General features: G+C 39.5%; 1 protein-coding gene across 1 annotated transcript in view; it reads left to right on the top strand.

Moving 5' to 3' along the window:
* Positions 1 to 3,354: 3,354 nt before the first annotated feature.
* The window catches only part of GRXCR1 (glutaredoxin and cysteine rich domain containing 1), a 162,160-nt gene continuing 141,911 nt past the window's right edge, over positions 3,355 to 23,603 (top strand). The window contains exon 1 of the mRNA XM_003411324.3: positions 3,355 to 3,729. Coding sequence (XP_003411372.3) covers positions 3,355 to 3,729 — 375 coding nt within the window. The remainder of the gene's footprint in view (positions 3,730 to 23,603) is intronic.

Below are 23,603 nucleotides of genomic sequence, written 5' to 3'. Positions count from 1 at the left end.
AAAGTAGAACTGCCTCACAGGGTTTGTAAGACTGTAATTTTAACAGAAGCAGACTGCCACATCTTTCTCTTGTGGAGCAGCTGGTGAGTTTGGGCTGCTGACCTTTCAATCAGCAGCTGAGTGGTTTAATCATTGCTTCTACTCAGGCTCCTTTTTCTCCACTATACCCAGTACCCACTATACCAGATGGGGAAACTCAAGATTTAGGTGGTGAAAAGAACATCTTACCATGGTATACTAGTCCCTGGGTGGCACAAGTGGTTTGCAATCAGCTGTTAACCTAATGGATGGCAGTTCAAACCCATTAAGTGGAGCCACCGAAGAAAGTCTTGGTGATCTGCTTTCTTAGTGATTACAGCCAAGAAAAGTCTATGGAACAGTTCTACTGTCACCATGAGCCTGAATTGCCTCAATGACAATAGGTATACTGGAATTTGAACCTAGTTTCTTTGCATTAAAATCTTGATAATGCTACAGGACACTCCTTTCGAATTCAAAAGACCATAAAAATTGAGCTGGAAAAGATTAAATGGGGAACTCAGGATAAAAACAAAAACAAAAAATAATCAAGAGAAGCCCATGCCCTCTCTATGCATGAACATGCATTCTGAACATAAAATTGCATTATTATTTTTCTTTTGCCGAAATAAGTATTTCCTCATTTAAGTTCTCTTGTTATATAGACTTTGACTATGTTCTCGTATACTTCACTGAATTAAAGCAACTTTATATTGCCATTTAGATCTATCTGATATATTTCCCATTGGTGATAAATCAATCTCTATATCCCTCTTTGTTTTCCCACCACCTTTTCTTTTATGGGAGCCCTGGAGGCCCAGTGGTTAAGAGCTCAGCTGCTAACCAAAAGGTCAGGAGTTTGAATCCACCAGGCCCTCCCTGAGGACCCTATGGGGCAGTTCTACTGTGTCCTATAGGGTCGCTACGAGTGAAAATTGACTGGACGGCAGTGGGTTTTTGGTTTCTTTTATGGCATTAAATAGAGTTCTTTATTTGTTGACTTCCCAGTTTGATTAGCCATGAGCTAGGGATTTTCCTTCTTCTCTCTCTCTTCAGTGAGAGTTCTATGTGAAATAAATATTTTATAATAAAATTCAGTAGCAGTGCTTAAAGTTGGGAAACTATAATACCAGTGAAACACTGCTTTTCAACTTAATGAAATAAAAAAATATTAAAAATTGATTATACTCAACCTTGGCAAGAGCACAATAAAACAGGTGCTCACACTGGTAGATGTATAAATTATACAACTTTTCTGAAGCAGAATTAGCAGTTTGCATCAGGGGCTTTAAAAATTTCCAAACTCTTTCCCCATCAATTTTACCCCTCCCAAAATTATACTAAAGAACTAATCAAATATATGTATACAGATTCGTGAGCAAGAATGCTCAGAACAGCATCATTTTAATAGTTAAGTAATAAAATGTGGTACAATTATTAAAAGGACTTTAAATATAAACATCATATTCATGTTTTTTGAGGAATAACGGTATAGGAAATGGCTCACTATGTAATATTGGATGGAAAAAACAAAATGCTGAATAGTTGTAGTGTGATTTTATATATAAGAGCATATTAATCAGATTAAGTAATGTTAGCTGCTTTAATAAATAAGTCCTAAATTTTAACCTGTATTGCTTAACACAGTAAATGTGTACTTCTTATTCACAACATAGTCCAACGCAAGTTCATAGTGGGTGTGGAATTCCTCTGTGATTGCTCTGAATTCACCTAGCTGGCAGGTGGAGTGTGGGGAGGGAAGGGAACTAGCAAGCACAGGGCATTCTCTTTCTTAACTGCTTTGGTCATCAGTGACATATCACTTTCATTCACAATCCACTGGCAAAAGTTAAGCATCTGCTGTCTTCCATCTTAAAAGCAAGGCACTGGGAACACATAGTTTTGTGAGTATCTAGTCAGTCTCTGTCATATACACTGAAAGAAAATACGTGGGATTATTCACATCTCTAGTAAGATTATTTGTGATTTTTATTTTCAACTTTTCCTATATTTTCTAAAATGAATATAAATTAAGTTCATAATCTGATAAAGAGCAATAAACATTAAAATACTCGCAGTGCAGTAAGAGGGTCAGGTGCTTATCCTCCCCTTTCAGATACAGACAGCTTGGGACACTCACTACGGTATAAGTTTCAATATGTCTGTATATCTTAAGAGTTTCCTCAGGTGCTCGCCAAAGTGACAGAAAATACGACTGAGCAGATGATAAGGAGGGCCCTTCTCTATGCATGGGTGATTTGGATACATTTATCAACGCTGATCACCTGGATTGTTTGGCTCATTTGGCTGGCTTGGAGGCTTTTCCACTCTCTCCTCACTGTTCCATATGTTTCCTTTCCAAACTCTTTGCCTCTGATAAAGGGAACAATGTTTTCCACTAGTGGAAGTGGAAAAGCAAAAGTTCTATCTCTTCACAGTCTGTTAAAAAGTTATTCTTTAGTAAAACTCCTTGAGTATGAAGATGTAAATTGAAAAGTCGGCTTATACAATGTAGATTTACTAACTGATGCTTCAATAAGAACTAGTATTGATAGCTCTATGCAGACAAGTAACATGTTCACTGCCCTTTTAAGAGAGTTCCTGTCAAAAGTGAAAGGGGGACTCATTGCTTAGGGAGCGTTGAGCTTGCGTTAATGGTGGTGAACAATTTCGAAATGGATGGTGCTGATGGTTGCGCAGCATAATGAATGTAATTAATGGCACTGAATCGTACATGTAAAAAATGATGAAATAGCAAATGTTTTGTTAAACTTTATATATATATATATATATATACTTACCATAATGAAAAAAGAGAAAGACAGAAGAAATATGAACTGTGAAGAGACTATAACACTTCCCATCTTAAACACTGCATTTTGATCCTACATTTTACCTTTGGCCCCAACCCTGGAAGATGAACTGAAGACGTGTTCCTGCTGCCAAGATCCTCTTCAACACTCACCATTGGCTTCGGACCTCAAGTCTGTCATTTTCTTGCCCCATACTTATTTTCTGTTTCACTGCATACCACTTTCTTGCACTTGTCCTGTTAAAGAGCCTCCATGGCCATGTAATATTTAAAGGCTGGGATCATTTTGCAGGTTTTAGTTTAAAGGTAACCATAGTGCACACGCACACACACACACACACATCCATTATTAATAGCAGAGATGCAGTCCTAGTTCTTGGGAATCTTCTTTCCTTTCGATGTTAGTTTCATACGAGCGCTGCTGTCACCAGGATTGAGTTCTGATATTGTTATGTGGTCAATGGACTAGCACAATAACAAGGGACCCAGAGTGATGTAAGCTGTTCATGTGGGTAGATGTGACCATGTTAAAAAGGGAGATGAAGCCGGAAAATATCAGGCCACGCAGAGTCCGATTTCGGATCGCTTCATCTCACAGTGGGCGAGTTCTGAAGGAGGTGTATGATGACGGGCAGCCTTCAGGCTCTCTGGACTCTGAGTGTGCTAGTATCTGTGGGATAGATGGACTAAGTGAGGCTGAAAACGGCCACATAGGATCAGAAAGTGACGAGCATGAGGATGACCAGGATAATTTACTGGTGTTAGCAAGGGCTGCCAGCGAGAAGGGCTTTGGTACAAGAAGAGTCAACATTTTAAGCAAAAACGGCACAGTCAGAGGCGTCAAATACAAAGTGAGTGCTGGTCAAGCTCTATTTAACAATTTGACCAAAGTGCTGCAGGTAAGTCATTGTGTTTTCTTCTTCTTGAGCTTTGCTCCTAACTCACCATCTAAGCACCTCTCTCTTCTCTAGTTTAAAGCAAGCCTCTCTTCTTCATGACTCCTACATACTTCATGAGTCAGGGCTCCACTCCCCCATCCAAGATATTGTCTTAGTCAGAATTAAAAATAGGGTCATTACACTTAGCAAACTAGACTGACTTCTCAAAGCCAAATTTCTACCATTTAACTTTCCAGTGTGCAATGCCTAACAGTACATCTATTTCTTAGTTAACAAAGAAGAGAGAACTATAGTCTACAAAGCCTTTGAGCAAAACTGAGAAGTTAATTTGCAGCTCATCACCCTTAAAATGCCGTTTTAGCATTTATCGTCACCTCCGTAGGTATTTAAACCAGAAGTGGTTGATGCAATTGAAATCTTATGAAGTTATAAAGGTTAGTTTTTATTTCCTCCTATTACTGAGGAGGCTGCAGGTTTGGTTGAAGTCCTCTTCTCCATTAATTTGCCCATAAGAGCTCTAGAGTGAGACTTGAAAAATTATTCCTCTATAAATGTAAAGAAAGAGTTCTGGATTTCACAGTAGAGGAATTGGCCTTCACAATATGATAGATTCTGCTCAACAATACGGGAATACATTATTTAGGTGCCTGGCCTTTGGCAATGATCTAATGTCAAAGCAAATTTTGAAATTGCCTGGAAAGCCTGGAAAAAATGATTTGCTGTTAAAAACAGGTATCATTATTTCAGGAATGCAATTCATAATCCCTGTCATTAAGGCAGCACACCAACATTTTTCATTGTAATACTGTTTTATCTTATTCTCAATATTAAAATAAATGATCTCTTATAATGAATCATTCAATGCCTCTACATTGTGTAAGGATTGGGGAATTGCGGAGAGAGGGGGTTTCAAGAAAATGCATTTGATTTTTTAAAGAAAGTATATGAAAAGTTCACGTCATGAAGATTCTTATATAAAACAGCTTCAACTTTTTATAAGTAAATATTTTAAATCTTCAAAATCTACAAGAAAAAAACCATTTTACTGCCTATGTCTTTATTCTGATAGTACTATAAACCCATAAATAGAAAAATGAACAAATCCTAAAGTCAAAATATTAATATTAGATTAAGTCACAATATTTACTTGCATAGTTTTTTATGCATAATTCTTTTACTCTCCTTTTGAGGAAAAAAAATTGTCATTAAAATTATCAATTTATCCTCTACTTTGAAAGGGCAATAATGGTTACTAGCAAAGTTCCAAGTTCATGGGTTAGGTGTCAGGCTGGAGGCCAAGATCAGCAGGTCAGATGGCAGGCTGCTGGCTCACAAACTGCAGAGGCTGGCAAATCCTAAGATCAGCAGGCAATACAGCAAGCTGCTGGCTCTGGTTCCAAGAACTGGAGGTTAGATGATGATGAGCCAGATACGGGGTCCAGAGTGAGGAAAAACCAGCGAACTTTGGTAGAACATCCATATATATTGGATGCAGGCCATATCCCCCAAGAAACTTCCTTTACAACTGATAGGCTGATCACATCATGTAGGTAATTACATTATATCACAAAATGGAGGATAACTACATCATTACTTAACTGCCAAATTACATCATTATATAATTGCCAAATCACTGAGAATCATGGCCTAGTCAGGTTTATACACAACCTTAACCACCACACCCTGCATCTCTGTATTTTTTCTGTATCCTTTGAGAAGTAACTGTAACATGGCAATCTCTCCCAGGGAGAAAAAAGTGAGGAGTTGTATCTTGGATGTTTGGTTAAGGTTCCAATGCACAGCCAATTTTATTGAAGTAAGAAATGTGATTGAAGAAGTAGTGTGGTCTTTCTTCCTGTTTTAAGTTATAAAATCTTATAGCACTCAATTTGAAACGTGAGAGGAAACCCTAAATAGAAAAAAAAAAAAAAATCTTTCACAGACCCTGTAAACCACTTTGCTTCCTCTCTATTAGTTTCCCATTCCATCCCTGTCTCATAAAACATTGGCATGTGCACTGCAAAAATTTCAGCTGTGCAGAGAGTAGCCATCAAAATTATTTGCTAAAAACATTTCACTTCTTAGAAGCACTTATTGAGGAAGTTGTTTAAAAAAGAGATTTTAGAACCAATTTCCATTTTATTTGATAATTTATCCAATAGTATCCTGGGTAATTGAGGATATGCAATATTAATCAAGGTTGTTAAGGGTAGTGATAAAAAATGAGACAAAGAAAGAAAGGTCGCCTGGTTGATCAGGTGGGCTTTGTAGAGGCAATAGCTTCATAAATCACTAAAGGGACCACAAACTGGTTTTTTGATTATGGCTGTGCAGATCCAGATGCTTGAATTTACCACCTCCCTCAGAAACAAGAAGTTACAATATTTAAGAGGCCACTTTGGAAATCTTGAAAACCTAGAATGAAGAATCTAGCTGTGGCTTGGAAATACACATTTACTAGAAACTGGTTAAGTTGTTCTTACAGACACTAAAGTTTGAGAATTACTGTCCTGGAACACAGAAGAGAAATGCAGCTCTTTGGGTTAATAAAAAAAGGCTTTAAGATTATTCATGTCTTCAGTGTTAGTGAGGAAAACTAAGAAGATTGGTGTTGAGCTAAGATTTGTTCTTCTGAGCATTAAATTAGATCACTATGAAGGTCTTTCCTGAGCCATGAATGAGTAAAGGGTATTTTGACAGACATGTTTCCTACTGGTATCCTAATTTATCAGTTGTTTGGTTTGGGAAGAAGTCCAGCAATCTTACCAGTTCTGTTTTAGTACACTTAAAGAAATTCTGCTCTAAGGATATTTCTGTCTAGATGAATTATTTTGCTCCTCATTGCTAGAAAAATTTAGAAAACATTTTAATTCATTTTACTTTCCCTTTAAAATTGGTTATGGATTTCTCATGCAAGACAAATTACAAAACTACTTTATAGTTTATAGCTCTCCTCACACAGTTTTCCTGATTAGATTTGAGATACATCTTGCTCTTAGCAGCAACTTATTTCCGAAGTCTTTCAGGTTGGGTCAATGATGCAGATAATTAAGGTAGTTCTTCTGGCTTATTTTTGTTAATTTATTCCTACATGATTAAATTTCAGGCAGTAATCTTTTCTTGACCTTACCCTCAAACTTTATGAGTATATCCTGTTAGACTCTTATGCTGTAATTTCCATAATTTTAATTCCCCTCCTCCAAATTTAGAATTATTGTGTTAGAGAAAAATAGATGCAAAGAAGGATAATAATTATAATACATACTATATTTTGGTGGCTTCTATCTAAGAATTCAAAAACATAACCTCCATCCATGTATTTATACATTTACTTCTGATTTTTAATGTGGGGGTATATATAAGCAGTATAGCATTTTAAAATTAGTTAAAATGAAAATAATAAAGCTTTTAAAGAAAATTTTCCATTTTGCAAAGGGCTTTTACATGCATTGTTTTACTTAAGTTGTACCTTGAATTTTGTGAGGCAGGAAAGTCATTATAATGCCTGCTCTTAGATAACTGAAAAACAGAGAAGTGAAAAGTCTTGCCCAAAACTAGTAAGAGAGGAATTCTGCCTTTTGCTATTTTGTCTGTGCTAATTTTTAAAAGTATAATAATAAATGCAAAAATTCCAAATTTTTCTTTTTGAAATGTTATAATGAGACATACGAATATTTATATGATTAAATATATCATGATATAGTATAATTTTTTTAAATGTCAGTATTTGGTTAGCAGATTTTAAAATTTATCAGTTATTGAACTTTGGACTTTAACTAGGAGACAGCTTGAATTTCAGTTTTAAATTGTTATGTTTTAAAATTTATAGCAACCTATCTTGTCTACACAGCATTTGATTAAATTGTTTAATCAAATTGCAAGAGCTGACACTGGAAGGGATGGCTTGGTTACCTCAAGTCAGTAACTTTAGGATGGATAGAGTTAATGAAGTTTCTGGCAGCACTTATCATCCATCTCTGATTCACTGAATCCTGATCCAATGATAGGATAACATGCCAGTAAAAACAAGGTGATACTCTTGACGACTCTTGGGTTTCAGTGTTTTATTTGGGCCAATCTGGAAAAGCAGCAACATTAATAAAAAACTAACACTAATTAGCTATAGAGAAAATACTGAAGTTGTCAAGGATTTCATTTTACTTGGATCCACAATCAATGCCCATGGAAGCAATAGTCAAGAAATCAAATGACAAAGCTGCTACGTAAGACCTCTATAAAGTGTTGAAAAGCAAAGAAGTCGCTTTGAGGACTAAGGTGCACCTGACCCAAGCCATGGTACATTCAATTGCCTATAAGCATATGAAAGCTGGACAATGAATAAAGAAGACTGAAGAAGAATTGATGCCTTTGAATTATGGCGTTGGCAAAGAATATTGAATATACCATAGACTGCCAGAAGAACAAGTAAGTCTATGTTGGAAGAAGTACATCCAGAATACTTCCGGCAAGACTTCTTCTCATGTACTTTGAACATGTTATCAGGAGGTACCAGTCCTTGGAGAAGGACATCATGTTTGGTAAAGGAGATGGTCAGCAAAAAGGAGAAAGACCTTCAATGAGATAGATTGACACAGTTGCTGCAGCAACGGGCTCAAACATAACAACAATTGTGGGGATGGTGCAGGATTGGGCAGTATTTCATTCTGTTGTACGCTGGGTCGCTGTGAGTCAGAACCGACTCAACGGCACCTAGCAACAAGTACTTACTGTCTGCCAAAGGCTGTTCACTGCATTTATGTGCACTGACATATTTATTCCTAACAGCAACCCAGTGAGGTAGTATCGCTGTTAATTAGTATAATTTCAGTGCCTCCTCTGTGTAAGAAACATTAAGTTGTAGGATTTAAAAAGTTATTTGTCCAGGGAAATTCTTATGTAGCATTATATTTAAAAAAGCACCTATTAATGGGAATATTGTCCTTTTAGCTATCATGAAGCAGGAAAGAATATCTAAGATTTTTGATAGAATTTCAACTGATGCAAGAAACTACATTAAAAATTGTACTACTTGTCATCCAAAAAGAAAAAAAAAAAAGAGTACCTAGGATGAGTTGGTACTACTGACATGTTGTTTATGTACAATTGAAGAAATTTACAATTGATGGACCTTAGAGCCTTATTGGGCCTTGGTGGTACAGTGATTAAAGTGCTCAGCTGCTAACCAAAAGGTCAGCAGTTCAAACCCACTAGCACTCCACTGGAGAAAGATGTGTGGCAGTTTGCTTCCGTAAATACTGCAGCCTGGAAACCGTATGGAGCAGTTCTACTCTGTCCTATAGGGTTTCTATGAGCTGGAATTGACTCAACAGTAGAGTCTTGTGACCGCATCCCTCATACCATCCCTTTGTAACTCTTGGTCACAGCATTAGGCCTTTATTGCTGAGGAGGACCTTTCATTGAGTTAATGAACTAAGTGAAATTCTCCTAAGGAGCCCAGATGGCACAGTGCTTAAGCACTCGGCTGCTACCAGAAAGGTCGGTGGTGGTTTGAACCTACCAGATGCTCTGCAGGAGAGAATTGTGCTAGTCTGTTTCTGTAAAGATTACAGCTTTGGACCCTGTCTTGGATGGTGGTTTTTCTCCTTTTTCCCAACTCTTTTGGCTTTGAAGATTTCCCATATTGGATAGGAATAGAATTTGCCTGCTTAGGTGTTGCTTGCTCGCTCCATTCCATTCTTTCCGTTGTGTGTTATCTTTTAATATTCCTTCAATCACTTCTTTAACAACAATTTATTGCACATCCACTCTGTAGCAGACACTGTGCTAGATAATGTGAGGAATCAAAACCAATTCCTGCTTTCATGGAATATTCAGTGGTGCGTTGTGGACGGTTGCGTAAAGTAATTCCTGGCAGAATTCAAATACAAAATGCAACTTCTTTACCATCTCCTGAAGATTCTTCTTTTCTGGTTTCTTGTTAGTTTAATATACCCCCTGCTATTCATTTTTCACTTTCCAAATGCTTGTATTTTTCTCCTTGCAGTCTTTCTCCTATTAGATCATTGCTTTACTGGATCCCTTCCTTTTCTTTCTCGTGGTTCCTTTCTAATTTAGTTCTGTCTCAAAGACCAAGAACTGGAGAGTAGTCTGCATAATTAATGATTCTTACCTTGATCTTTTGAGTTTCTAGAAGTCAAGAGTCTGACCATGAGCACTAACTTATTCAAGTCCTATGAATCTTCCTGAAACTTTCTCTAATTAGTTCAGTAAGTAGCTAAATTGGATTGTTTCTCATTCTCCCCTATTCATCAGAACCCTTGTATCATCATGACATTTTAATTTATGGAAACTTGGTTTTAATTACTTGCAGCTTAATCCTACAAATCTGTCTGAACTTTGACTTAGAACATGCTGAGAAAACCCAAGGATTCCACAAGATGTCTTGAAACTGCTTAATGAACTTTTACTCGCAGCCCATGGTTACCCCATAATTAGAGAATTAGCACCTGGTGTTTCCAAACTTAAAACAAGCAATGTAACAGCACGACTAGACAAACATTCTTTGGTAGTTTTCTCATTCTGGAAGAGTTTTCTTTGAAAATGTATAATTTAGATTTTGTATAAAAGTCATATGAGCATTTGATAGTCTACAAATCTACATGCTGTATAAATATATCAACCCATCAATCATTATCACCTGGAAGAAATTTTAGATAGAATAAAATGTGTGCAGAAATTTTCAGTTAAGGGAATTTTATTTATGTATACCATCCTACTCAGCTAAGATTTGGGTTCTTTTTACTCAATCCTATTTTTATAATAATTCATTAACTCACCGAATTGCTGACAAATTATTTCTCTTATAGAACATTTCATCAGGAGGCAAGAAATATTTGTACATTTTGTTTATGTAACCCTCCCACACAGTAAAGCAAATCATAGTATTTATTTCATTGATTTTTTTTTAAAAATTTAGGCTATGAAAGAATAGATTTCTCTTTTTTGATGCTTTTTATGTATTAAAAGCATAGAATTAAAGACCTTTGCTTTATGAAGCCTATGAAAGCTTGAAATATTTCACAAAGAGGGTACAGTAGTAAAAGCCAAAGTGTTAATTTGCAATAGGTAGTTTTTGTTAGGAGAAAAGAAAGCTCCGGGAAATTACAGGGCCCTGAAGAGTTCAGGGCATGTGGTTTATGCTGTAACTGACCAGTGGAAAGAGAATAGGGAAAGTGCCAAAGTACTAAAACAATGAGGGTATCTTAGTGTCTTAGGCTGGATTCTCTAGAGAAGCAAAACCAGTAAGTCCCTGGGTCAGGCTGCAAGATTCTCTTGATTCATGTAGCCACAGGAGCTAACCAACCCAAGATAAGCAAGTCAGACAGCAAGGCTCTGGCTCACAGGCTGTCAAGACTGACAAATCCTAAGAAACTGGGATTTGGAGAAGTTAAGGAAATTTTCCCAAAATGTACAACTACGAAACCGTAAACTCTGCATTTGAAACCAGGTCATCGCCCTCCAGACAAGAGTTCTTATCCATTAAAGGAAAAGAAGTGACCACATAATCTCTTAAGATGCTGCTAGAGAATGTTGGTATTTTTCTCTTCTTTCTCTCACAAAGAAAAGTGGGGCTTTGAGATCAAGAAACTTGGGTCTTCTCTTGCCCTGGGAATAATTGATAGAACTTAGGTTTTTCAAGAGTTTGGACATAAAGGACACGAAATTGGGCAGTCCCAAGAGTTGGAAGAAGCAAAAATTGGGCAACCAATGAAAGAAACTGTGTGAAGGGACTTTTGAACTGCAGGCAGAATCAGTGCAGCATCATGGGGCTGAACGAGCAGTGGTTAAGATTATGTCCACCAAGAGCCATGGCCCAGTGCCATCCTTAGGTTTTCTGACCCACAAAGACCTGCATAATTTGTAGATCATGCTGATAGAGAAAGGAGCCCCAGTGATAACTGATATAGAATTTCCTATTCACCTTTACAAATAGAGGCTAAAAACCACTTTAAGTCTAATTTAGAAAAATCAAGTCAACTGTCATTTCCTGCCATGGGCTGCTACAGATCATATTTACACCTCCAGTAGAAAAAAGAAAGGGAAGGAGAGATGAAGCCACCCTCACGCAGGATAAGTAGGAAGCTCCATAATTTCCAACAAAGACTTCAATCTGTTCTAGCTCTAATTTCCAACAAAGACTTCAATCTGTTCTAGCTCTCTTGAGCTTCCACCATCAAGTGACTCCTATGAGGATATAGTTTTGCTTCCAGAAGTCCTTCGTAGAAATATACGAAACGCTCCCTGAGAAAACTCATTTGTAACTGAGTAAATAAGTCAGGCAACAATGGCTTTGGAGGGCACAGAAGTAGTCACAAACTTAGAAAAAGCAGGGCCTCTTAATTATATATATATATATAGAGAGAGAGACAGAGAGACAGAGAGACAGAGAGAGAAAGACAGAGAGAAACCCTGGCGGAGTGGTGGTTAAGTGCTACGGCTGCTAACCAAAAGGTCAGCAGTTCGAATCTGCCAGTCCTTGGAAACTCTATGGGGCAGTTCTACTCTGTCATATGGAGTTGCTATGATTTGCAGAGGCTTGAAACATGCTTTCATGGCTGGGCTTACCCTCTTGCATTTTTCACATCACTATAAGAAGTATATGGTGAAGAAGGCCCACTGATCCTAGAAGAGAGACACCAACTCACAGCTTGGAGCCCAATCTAGCTTAACCCTGCCTAGATCAGCCAAATGCCAGCCAACCCTCAAACATGTGAGCAAGAAATAAATGTTTAATGTTGTATTACACTCAGTTTTGGGGTGGTTTGCTAAGCAGCAAAAGAAAAGTTGTACAAGCTTACAAATATTGAGTATCTTCCTCAAAGTCAACCAGGTGGAGAGAGAGAGAACTATCAGCATGTTTAACTCCACAGCATGAGCTTCTATCCACTAAGTAACTAGTGCCCAGCCATTCATCAGATGCCTGGTTCTTTACACTATCTCTGCCAAGGTCTTATTAACCTCTAGCGGGTATTTCTAGGGGAAGGGAGCATTCAGAGTTTTTGGCAGGACAACTTTTCAAGTCGTCTCACCCTCCTTTACTGAACCTCCTGAAACTGATCATGTTAAGATAGAGTGAAGGCCATCTGCCATTCACTTCTATTAATGTATCTTAAGATGACATTAATATTTTTGGTGACCACATCATACTGTTGACTTATTTACCCATCTTTTCTCAGTGATAAGGTTCATGAGGTTAAAACTTTCAGTAGTATAAAACATTAATTTTTCATTGAATGTAATGATGTTTTGTTAGTTTATGTACAGGACTCTATAGTCAACAAAATTTAGTTTTATCGTATTAGTCTAGGCTGTTAAAATCCTTCTAGTTCCTGATCTTTATTCTAGATGTTCCTTAGTACCTTACTGAGTCAGTGTACACAGTTTTTATGGCTTTCAACATTAATCCAGGGAATTATTTATATCTATATGTCTATATGAGATCTGTTTTGCTATAAACCATAGGGTAGACTACCAAATGTGGATTAAATTACACAGACCTGTATCGTATCATTTAACAAGAAATTCAAAGAGGCAGTTGCTGAGATTGTTTAATGGCTTAGCACTATGATTAAGGAACCTGGCTCTTTCTATCCTTGTTTTATTGTCCTTAGCTTGTCTGAACCCTCATGGATTCAAGATGGCCAAGATGTTTGCCACAGCTTAAAGCCAGGCCAGAGTCAAATGCAGAAAGGGAGGGGTGGCACATGAGAACTTTCTTTGGAGGTGTGTCTCATCAGAAAGCAAAAAACCAAACCAAACCAAACCAATATCCCTCCCCTGCAAAAACTTTCTAGCAGCATTTGCTCACATCTTATTGCTCAGAACAGGGTCATATGGCCAATACTTATTATAATAGAGGCTTGAAATATATTTCAGGTTTTTAGCCTGTATGGTTGAAGAGAGAGGAGGAGAGTGGGATTGGAAACAGCTATGTCTGTCATGTAACAGGCATAGTCACACAATGCCTGTCATATAATTTTCTAAGAAATTGAGTTTGATTTAATCTTTATTTTCATAATGCAATTTGGCTTACATTGGATCAAGCTACTTAAATTATAAAAACATTTAATATTGGTCTTATTTCATTACCTGAGTACATTTTGGCCCCTTTTATTTCCTTCTACATTTTGAAGTTAATTTCCTCTTAATTTTTTTTTTTTTTTAAATATTCCTTCTTCTTGAATACTGGTTGTATTCTCTTCTTGAATACTGTCTCAATTGTAATCCATATTTTCTCAGGCCCAGAGCAGTTTACCTGATGGATTTAATTATTTTGACACTAAAATTTCAAAAACCTGAAATGACACTGTTGTTTTTGTTAGCTGCATTGAGTCGGCCCTCCAACTCAGGCTGGGATCAAACCATTGTGATCAATAGGGTTTTCATTAGCTGGTTTTTGGCCATACATCATCAGACCTTTCTTCCTAGCCTATCTTAGTCTGGAAGCTCCGCTGAGACCAATTCAGTATCACAGCAATACACAAGCCTGTACTGATAGACGAGCGATGGCTACACTTCAGGTGTACTGGCCAGGAATCAACCCTGTGTCTCCGCAGAGAAGGCAGGAATTCTCCCACTGAACCATCACTGACCTGTGAAATGACATTAGGGTTGGTAAACAATTTCTTTGTATTAGCTAGCAGTAGTAAAAGTTTTAGTATATTAGTTATCAATGATATTTATAGTAGAGTGCTAATTGTATATTAACAAAAAGTACCTGCCACATTCGGCTTAAGAGGAGTAACCTAAAACAGAAAGGACTGACACCAAACTGTGTGTAAAATGCTCTATTTCTTTTCCCTCCTGTTTGCCTACATTAAATCAAAAACAAAACACAATGACTACAGAAGTAACAGCTCTTATTTCCACAGCTTCTTCCCTCGCTCTTGCCTCTGAGGCCGCAGGGGCTGCGCAGTCAGTGAGGCAGAACTTATTTCACGTTGAGGAGAACAGCTCTCTGCATGCAGAGCAGGGCAGGCCTTCGCTCAGCCAGCCATTCAACAACGCTGCTCCAGCTTTCCTGATTCCGCTAGTCACAGACAGATTAGGTTTTTTTTTCTTTAATTATTTAAAAGAATACTATTTGTTTTAGTAGCAAGAGCAAACATTGAATGCCTACATGTCACAGAAATCATCATGGGCATTTTGCTTACAGTGCCAATTCTTTAATCTTCATAGCAAATTTACAATGTAGACTTTATCCCATTACACAGATGATCAATGATATGAGCTGATAACATCCTGATTTGATATAGAGGGCAATGAAAAGACAAAAATGAAAAACAACCGGTTGTCTTCTAGTTGATTTAAATACACGGCTACCCCATGAGTGAATTATTGCGTTGGTGAAAAATATTGACTATATCATGGACTGCCAGAAGAATGAAAAAATCTGTCTTGGAAGAAGTACAGCCAGAATGCTCCTTAGAAATGAGGATGGCGAGACTGCCTCACGTACTTTGGATATATTACCTGGAGGACACGATGCCTAATAAAGTGGAAGATCAGTGAAAAAGAGAAAGATCCTCAACAAGATGGACTGACACAGTGGCTGCAATGATGGGCTCAAGCATAGCAAAGATTGCTGGATGGTGCAGGCCTGGGTAATGTTTCATTTTGTTGTGCATAAGGTGGCTGTGAGTTGGAACTGACTTGACAACACCTAACAACGACAACAACGACAGCCCACGAGTTACAGAGTAGGGCTGCTCCATAGGGTTTTCTTGGCAGAAATCTTTATAGAAGCAGATTGCCAAGCCTTTCTGCTATGGCACTGTTGGGTGGGCTTAAATGCCAACCGTTAGGGCAGTAGATAAGGGCAAACCATTTGTACCACCCATGGACTAATGAAAAGACATTTGTCCCCAAATGTTTTGGCCCTAATTTTGATCTGACCTTTGAAATTCCATCTATTATTTGCCCAATTTACTGACTCCTGAGATCCCTTTTGTCTAAAGTTGGGTTCCTTAGGCGCAGAAACTGAGATGGGATTCTAGCCCCTGCAGCCTCAGATTATTGAAGAAGTGCTCTCAGAAGAAAGGGAGTGGAGGTAGCTAGTCAGGGCAGGCCAAGAAAACTAGGGCAGGTAGTGATCTTGGAGTGGGAGCATTGGTGGTTCAGTGGTAGAATTCTTCCCTTCCGTGTGGGAGATGATGCCCGGACGATGCAGATTATGTACAGCCACCACACATCTGTCAGTAGAGGCTTGTGTGTTGCTATGATGCTGAAGAGGTTTCAGTGGAGCTTCCAGGCTGAAACAGAGTAGGAAGAAAGACCTGGTGATCTAATTTGAAAGTCAGACAATGAGAACCTTATGGATTACAATGGTCTGATGCCCAACCGATCATGGGGGTGGATCAGGACTGGGTAGCACCTGTTTCATTGTGCATGGGGTTGCCGTGAGTTCGGGCCTGTCTCAATTGTAGCGAACAAAGAAAACCAGCAGTGATCTCAGTCAGAGACTGGCTTCAGCCTGGACTCCCAAGGTACTCTGGAATACAATTTGCACCTTGGTTCCACCTTGAGGCACCGGCTGGCATTCTGTTTTCCAGTCTGTCACTGGCCACTAAGGACCCATGGTGGTGCAATAGTTAAGCACTCGCCTGCTAACTAAAAAGCTGGCTGTTCAAACCCACCCAGTGGCTTAGCAGGAGAAAGACCTGGTAATCTGTTCCCATACAGATTACAGCTTAGAAAACCCTGTGGGACAGTTCTACTGTGTCACATGAATCAAATTGGACTCAATGGCACCTAACAACAATAATAGTTGGCTACTGGCTGTTGAGGGTGAGGAGTGTGAAGGCAACCTCCATTCTGCTTTATCCAGTGAAGGCAGAAGCTGTGAGCTTTTAGCAGCCAAAATCCATAGGTCAGGCAGGAAACTAGAGACTTCTGCAGGCTTGTGTCCCAAGATCCTTAGATCAGGTGATAGAAAGACTGCAGAGTGGAGACAGAGAATCCTGCCAGAATATCTATTTATGCTCTGAAGGCAGAGCACACCCTAAAGAAACTCCCTTTTCAACTGATTGATTACATTCCATTAGATGGCATTATGGAAGGTTTTTACATCACATTGTTGAACAGGTGCTTGTCCAGTATTTGGCCAAACCACTGGGAATGGCGACCTGGCCAAGTTGACACATAAAATTAACCATGACATAGGATCTTTCATTAAAGCATTGCGTTGCAAAGCAGTGAGAGGTGGGTGCATTTTGAGAGAGAGGAGGAAGGTGAGCTCATTGGGAGAAGAGGGCACTGGTTACTGTGAGTTATGAACAGCCAAGGATCTCTTCTGTGGAAAGTGGCCATAGTGTGCTAGAGAGAGAATTATTAAATATTCAGGAATTTTGCAAGTCAGTTGTTAGACCGTTGGCAGTTTGAGATTAGACACCGTGGACCTATTCACACTACAGAAATCAGCAAATTCTGCCAGTCAAGAATTTTCTTTTTCCTACCCCTCTAAGCCGTTCGGCACACCACTGGAACTGAGGCTACTCAGGACTTTTTGAAGAAAATATAAAACCAGGAAGAGGTGAAGGGCCAGAAAGCCAAAAACCCAAACTGCACTTACTTGATAATTTATCCTGAAGCCAGACCTAGTCCCTGCATATTTGCCTTTTCCTAAAATGTAATCAGGAAAGTATCATCTGGTAAGCCATTTTTTAAGGCCATTATTGTTATTTCCTCATTAAAAAACCCATTTGCTTCCCGGGTTTGGGTAGTAAATTTACGTGGCAGTGGATAGAAAGCAACTGTCTCTATATCACTTTCTAACCTCCAGTCTTGCCTTGGCTGATTCATTCCTCATACAATTACAAATTTTATCATGTTACTCCTCTGCTAAAAAACAAATCGACAGTTCTCTGTAGCATTTACATATGAAATAAAAATTCTTAGTCTGGTATATTAGCCTGAGTTCCTCCTGAAAGCAGAGTGTGAAACAAGGACTTGTGTGCAGGTAGTTTATTGGGGAGGCTTGCACTCGACTACTAACTGAAAGATGGGTGTTTCAAACCTACCCACCAGAGCTGCGGAAGAAAGGTCTGGTGATCTGTTTATGTAAAACATTACAGCCATGAAAACTCTATGGAGCAGTCCTACTCTGTAACACGTGGAGCTGCCATGAGTCAGAATCTACTACATGGCAATTTTTTTTTTTTTTTTTTTTAACTTAATTCTTGATCCAGGAAGAGAGAAGAATGGAGGAATGTGAAACCATGAAGGAGGAAAAGCTAACCAAAGTGCATTGCTTACTGCCACGGAAAACTTCAACTTGGTCCTGCTGGGGCCTTTTGAAGAGAATGTAGAATGCTTTTCAGAATCCATACCACCCACGCAGAGTGGAAAGAAGCATTTATGGGCTCTCTTCCTTGGCGAGGGTTGGTCCCAGGAAAACTCTATCCTCTGACACTTACGGATTACTTACATCTATATGCTGAGTGGGTTTGTGCCAGTGTCCCCCACCGAAGTGTTGGAGAAAATTGAGGAGAGAAAGCAAAAGATGCATGGCACAAATTTGAGGAGAATTTCAATACGAAGTGATTTGAGGCTCATGCGGAAGTGTCACTTGATGTTGTGGTTGGAATCAGACATGAGGCAGAAAAAAAAGAGGCAACTGATACACATGGCATATAAAGCTCTCCATAATTTTCTAATCTTAGCCTTCTAGTCTCATCCTTTGACATGCTCTCCCTTATATCATACATATCAATACAGGTATCTGAATCACACTTTGTGAGGACAGCATGGTTCAATGGGAGAATCCTTTCCTTCCATGCAGGAGGCCTGGGAGCAGTTTCCAGCCAGCGCATCTTATGCACGACCACCGCCTGTCTGTCAGTGGAGCCTTGCGTGTTGCTATTCTGCTGAACGACCACCGCCTGCCTGTCAGTGGAGACTTGCGTGTTGCTATGGTGCTGAACGACCACCGCCTGTCTGTCAGTGGAGACTTGCGTGTTGCTATTCTGCTGAACGACCACCGCCTGCCTGTCAGTGGAGACTTGCGTGTTGCTATGGTGCTGAACGACCACCGCCTGTCTGTCAGTGGAGCCTTGCGTGTTGCTATTCTGCTGAACGACCACCGCCTGCCTGTCAGTGGAGACTTGCGTGTTGCTATGGTGCTGAACGACCACCGCCTGTCTGTCAGTGGAGACTTGCGTGTTGCTATTCTGCTGAACGACCACCGCCTGTCTGTCAGTGGAGACTTGCGTGTTGCTATTCTGCTGAACGACCACCGCCTGCCTGTCAGTGGAGACTTGCGTGTTGCTATTCTGCTGAACGACCACCGCCTGCCTGTCAGTGGAGACTTGCGTGTTGCTATTCTGCTGAACGACCACCGCCTGCCTGTCAGTGGAGACTTGCGTGTTGCTATGGTGCTGAACGACCACCGCCTGTCTGTCAGTGGAGACTTGCGTGTTGCTATTCTGCTGAACGACCACCGCCTGCCTGTCAGTGGAGACTTGCGTGTTGCTATGGTGCTGAACGACCACCGCCTGCCTGTCAGTGGAGACTTGCGTGTTGCTATGGTGCTGAACAGATTTCAGTGGAGCTTCCAGGCTAAGACAGACTAGAAGGAAAGCCCTGGCAATCTGCTTCTGAAGATCAGCCAATGAAAGCCTTACAGATCACAACGGTCTAATCCACAACAAATCATGGGGATGGTGCAAGGCTGAGCAGCATTTCATTCAGTTGTCAATGGGATCTCCATGAACCAGGGGTACATTTTGATATTGCAATGGACTTCTAAACTGGGGCAGCACCAAAAAGAAGAACTACAACAACTGTACTTGGCTATGTTATTACATAGCTTGAATTTTCGTACATGCTGATCTCTCTTCTTGAAATACTCTGTCCCAATCTCTTCTCATAGTTGACTCAACCTTGAAAAATACCCTCAGATGTAACTCTGTCCTGGAAGCTTTCAGGATCTCCCTGTCCCCCTCCCCCATTACCCAATGGTGTTAAGTACCCCTAAGTTGTGTTGTTAGGTGCCCTTGAGTCGGTTCTGACTCATAGAGACCCTATGTACAACAGAACGAAACACTGCCCAGTCCTGTGACATTGTTGTTATTCTTGAGCCCATTGTTGCAGCCACTGTGTCAATCTACCTCCTGAAGGGTCTTCCTCTTTTCCGCTGACCCTGTGCTTTGCCAAGCATGATGTCCTTCTCCAGAGACTGATCCCTCCTGACAACATGTCCAAAGTATGTAAGGTGCAGTCTCGCTATCTTCGCTTCTAAGGTACATTCTGGTTGTACTTCTTCCAAGACAGATTTGTTTGTTCTTTTGGCAGTCCATGGTATTTTTGGTTTATTCAATATTCTTCACCAACACCACAATTCAAAGGCATCAGTTCTTCTTCGGTCTTTCTTATTCATTGCCTAGCTTTCACATGCATATGATGCAATTGAAAAGACCATGGCTTAGGTCAGGCGCACCTTAGTCTTCAAGGTGACGTTTTTTGCTTTTCAACACTTTAAAGAGGTCCTTTGCAGCAGTCTCACCATCCTTGTTTCTAAGAGCATTCTGGTTGTACTTCTTCCAAGACAGACTTGTTAGTTCTTTTGGCAGTGAATGGCGTATTCAATAACTTCTATAGCTCTTGTAACTATAAAAAAAATATAAATTTTTTTTTTTTTAATAATTCTAGTAAGAGCCCTGGTGGCACCAAGGTTAAGTGCTTAGATGCTAATCAAAAGTTCTGCAGTTCAAAGGGACCAGCAGCTGTGCAGGAGAAAAGACCTGGCAATCTGCTCCTATAAAGATTTCAGCTTAGGAAACCCTAGGGGGCAGGGTTACCATGAGTCGAAATTGACTCACCAGCATACCACATACCAGCATACCATTACTAAAGCTTTTACTGCAACACACTAAAACTCTAACACAGAAATCTCTCTACTACTCAATCTTCCCCACAGGTTTGAGTTCCTTGAACATAAGGACTTTTTTTTTTTTTATTTCTATGTCCTGAGTGCCTGGCATAGTAGTTGACTACATAATAAATGTTTCATAAATACTTGTGGATTGAATGACTGGCGAAATACCAAAAAAAGAAAATCTACTTTAGGGCCATTCCAAAGCAATCAAAGGATGGATATACTTTGAAAGACGTCTATTAGGTATCCAAATATGTCTCTGATACATAGAATCGACAAAAAAATAACGATGTAAGAAAGCCAAGCAATAAATCAATAATAAATGAACACATGGCTCCTGCTCTCAAGAATTTGATATATAAGGCAAGGACACATAAAATGTTGAATAATAATGAAAGGTGAAAACTAACAGACTGTGATATGAAATATTACTGGGTAATGTAGGTGAATAAGGATTCCTTCGGTAGTGCAAACAGTTAGGCGCTCGGCTGCTAACCAACTGTTTGGTGGTTTGAACCACCCAGAGGCGCCTCAAAAGCAAGGCCTGGCGCTCTGCTTCTCGGAGGTTGCTGCCATAAAATCCCTGTGGAGTGCAGCTCTAATCTGCGACGCGTGGGGTCGCCAGGAGCTGGAATTAATTCAAAGGCAAATAGTCACAGGTGAGGAGCTCTGGTGACCTCGTGGTTAAGAGCTCGGCTGCTAACCAAAGGGTCGGCAGTTCAAATCCACCAGCCACTCTTTGGAAACCTCTGGGACAGTTCTACTCTGTCCTCTAGGGTCACTATGAGTCGGAATCGACTTGACAGCACACAAAAACAACAACAGACATAGGTGAATACGGAAATAACTTGCACAAAATATGTTTTCTATGACTTCAGAGAAATCTGAGGTCTTCTGGGGAGAGAAGGACAGGAGATCTCTAAGCAGCAGTTAAGGTTCGAATTAAGCAGTATGTGTAGCGGTTTAAGTAGCAACTTTGGAAAAGTGCTCCTAAATTCAAACATGTAGGTTACAAACCATTAGCTGTGTAACGTTGAGCAAATTATAGTTATCTATAAATTAGTTAATAATTGTAGTTAATTCCTGATTATCATGAGGGTTAAATGAATCGATACATGTATAGCACTTAGAACAGTGTTTGGCTTGTAACACTTCTATAACATACGATATGTTAGCTTCAAGAGAAATGAGGAGGTTAGTCTCTTGGCAGTAGAGACACAAGATATGTCTGGGATCCAGTGAAGGGACTAGTTCAGCTGTAGCAGAGGTTTTATGTGGGGAAATGGTGGGAGATAGCTTTGGAAAGTAGTTTTGGATTCTTAGTGAGGATCTAAAAAGTTATCTCTAGCCAGCAATGAAAGTAAGTGAAGATAACGTGACTGATTTCTCTGGACAGCTGTGGTTTAATTATCGTGCTGATGTAATTATTAGAGCCCCTTTTATTCTCAGAAGTATCTTGTTTGGATAACAAGAGGCAAGAGTTATGGGGATTTAAAGAAATTATCAGGCATTCATGTGTGAGATAAACATTGGAGAAGAGCAGGTTGTAGGTTTATTATTTGAAATCAGATTTGTTTCCATGAAATCATAAAAGCTTAGTCCTGAAAGGGACCTGGAGATAACCTGATAGTATCCAATCTTTATTTTATATGTTTGCCCAGTATTATTTTCTTTATACATATTTTAAAACGTCCAAGGAAATATGACCCCTAATTCCTTGTGGAAAAAACAAACCTAGTGGGAAGCCAAAGCTCATTGCAAATAAACTACATACAGCTTATGTGGATGGGAAGTGTTTTACTTCATATTCAGTGACAACCCTTAACTATTTTCATGTGCCACATTTGGAGATCTGTACATTGGTCAATAGCTGAGTTTTGTCGGTGTCAACACCATTATCCAGCAGTGTTTGTGCAGTGACTTGAATGTTGTTCTGTACTCTGACCTTATTATCTTATAAATATGTTTGAGGAATTAGAGAACAAAAGTGCTGATACTAGTGATATGAAATACTGATATTATTACTTCACTCAGGCAAAATTTGAAACCATTAATTGTGCTCAAAGAAGGCAATCTGTAGTCTCAATCACTTGTTGAGTAGACCTAAATCCTCTCCCTGGTGTGAGTGAGAGGTGCAGGGGAGGCCTGTGGTGAACGCTGTCGGGTTGTGTACACCTGAAGCTGCTCATAACCCATGTGGACGTGGTCTCCATCTGGAAGAAGTGAGGTCATGAGGATCTGAAGCGGTATGTGAGAGGGGTCTGATCCAAAGTCTTTTTCAGATTATCTTAGTATTTTTATTTTACTTGTAGTGACTAGTTTTCTTCATATATTTGGGATTAGAATGTGCAGAATTATATTGAGTGGAAGGATATATTTTACTTTATCTTTCTCTCTACCTCCCTGTTTAGCAGTTTTTGGTGCCTCCATCCAGCCCGCTGGGGTCTCTGTCTAGAACCACATATTCAATTGTGACTTAATGCTCTTATCCCTGGTGATACGGGGTATGTCTTAGATTTGATTATCAGTCAGGGGTTCGCTTGGCTCAGGCCCTGTTTGCAAGTCTCTATGTCCTGCCACATTTCTAAACATGTTGCTTCGTATAAGCTGTAGTTCTAGGCAGCTGAGGAGCATCTTCCCCCCACCCTTGTATCTATCATGAGATGAAGAGTCCTTGCCTAGCCCCGTTTCAATCAGTGGGTCTGGCTTCCTTCCACTGCTGTGGGATCTATGTGACTTCATCCCTGCCCATCATTTTGTTTCTGTTCCATTTCTGGTCCTTGTCATGAATGTCTTGTTTAGAGTTGTTAAAATTTACTCGTTTTCATTTATCTCTTGTTGCTGGGTAATTGGAATTTTGGATTGGGGCACGTCTAAACCTGAAGTTACAAAGCCATCTTAACAGCTAGTCCCTTGGAAGAATAATTTTGAGTAATTCTTGGAGTAGAATTAATAATTCTATTCCCAGCCAAACTACTAA

This window comes from Loxodonta africana, chromosome 5 (assembly GCF_030014295.1).
Source record: "Loxodonta africana isolate mLoxAfr1 chromosome 5, mLoxAfr1.hap2, whole genome shotgun sequence".
Taxonomy (NCBI): Eukaryota; Metazoa; Chordata; class Mammalia; order Proboscidea; family Elephantidae; genus Loxodonta; species Loxodonta africana.
The sequence above is the reverse complement of the archived record's forward strand: the minus strand, read 5'-3'. Positions and strand labels throughout refer to the sequence as shown.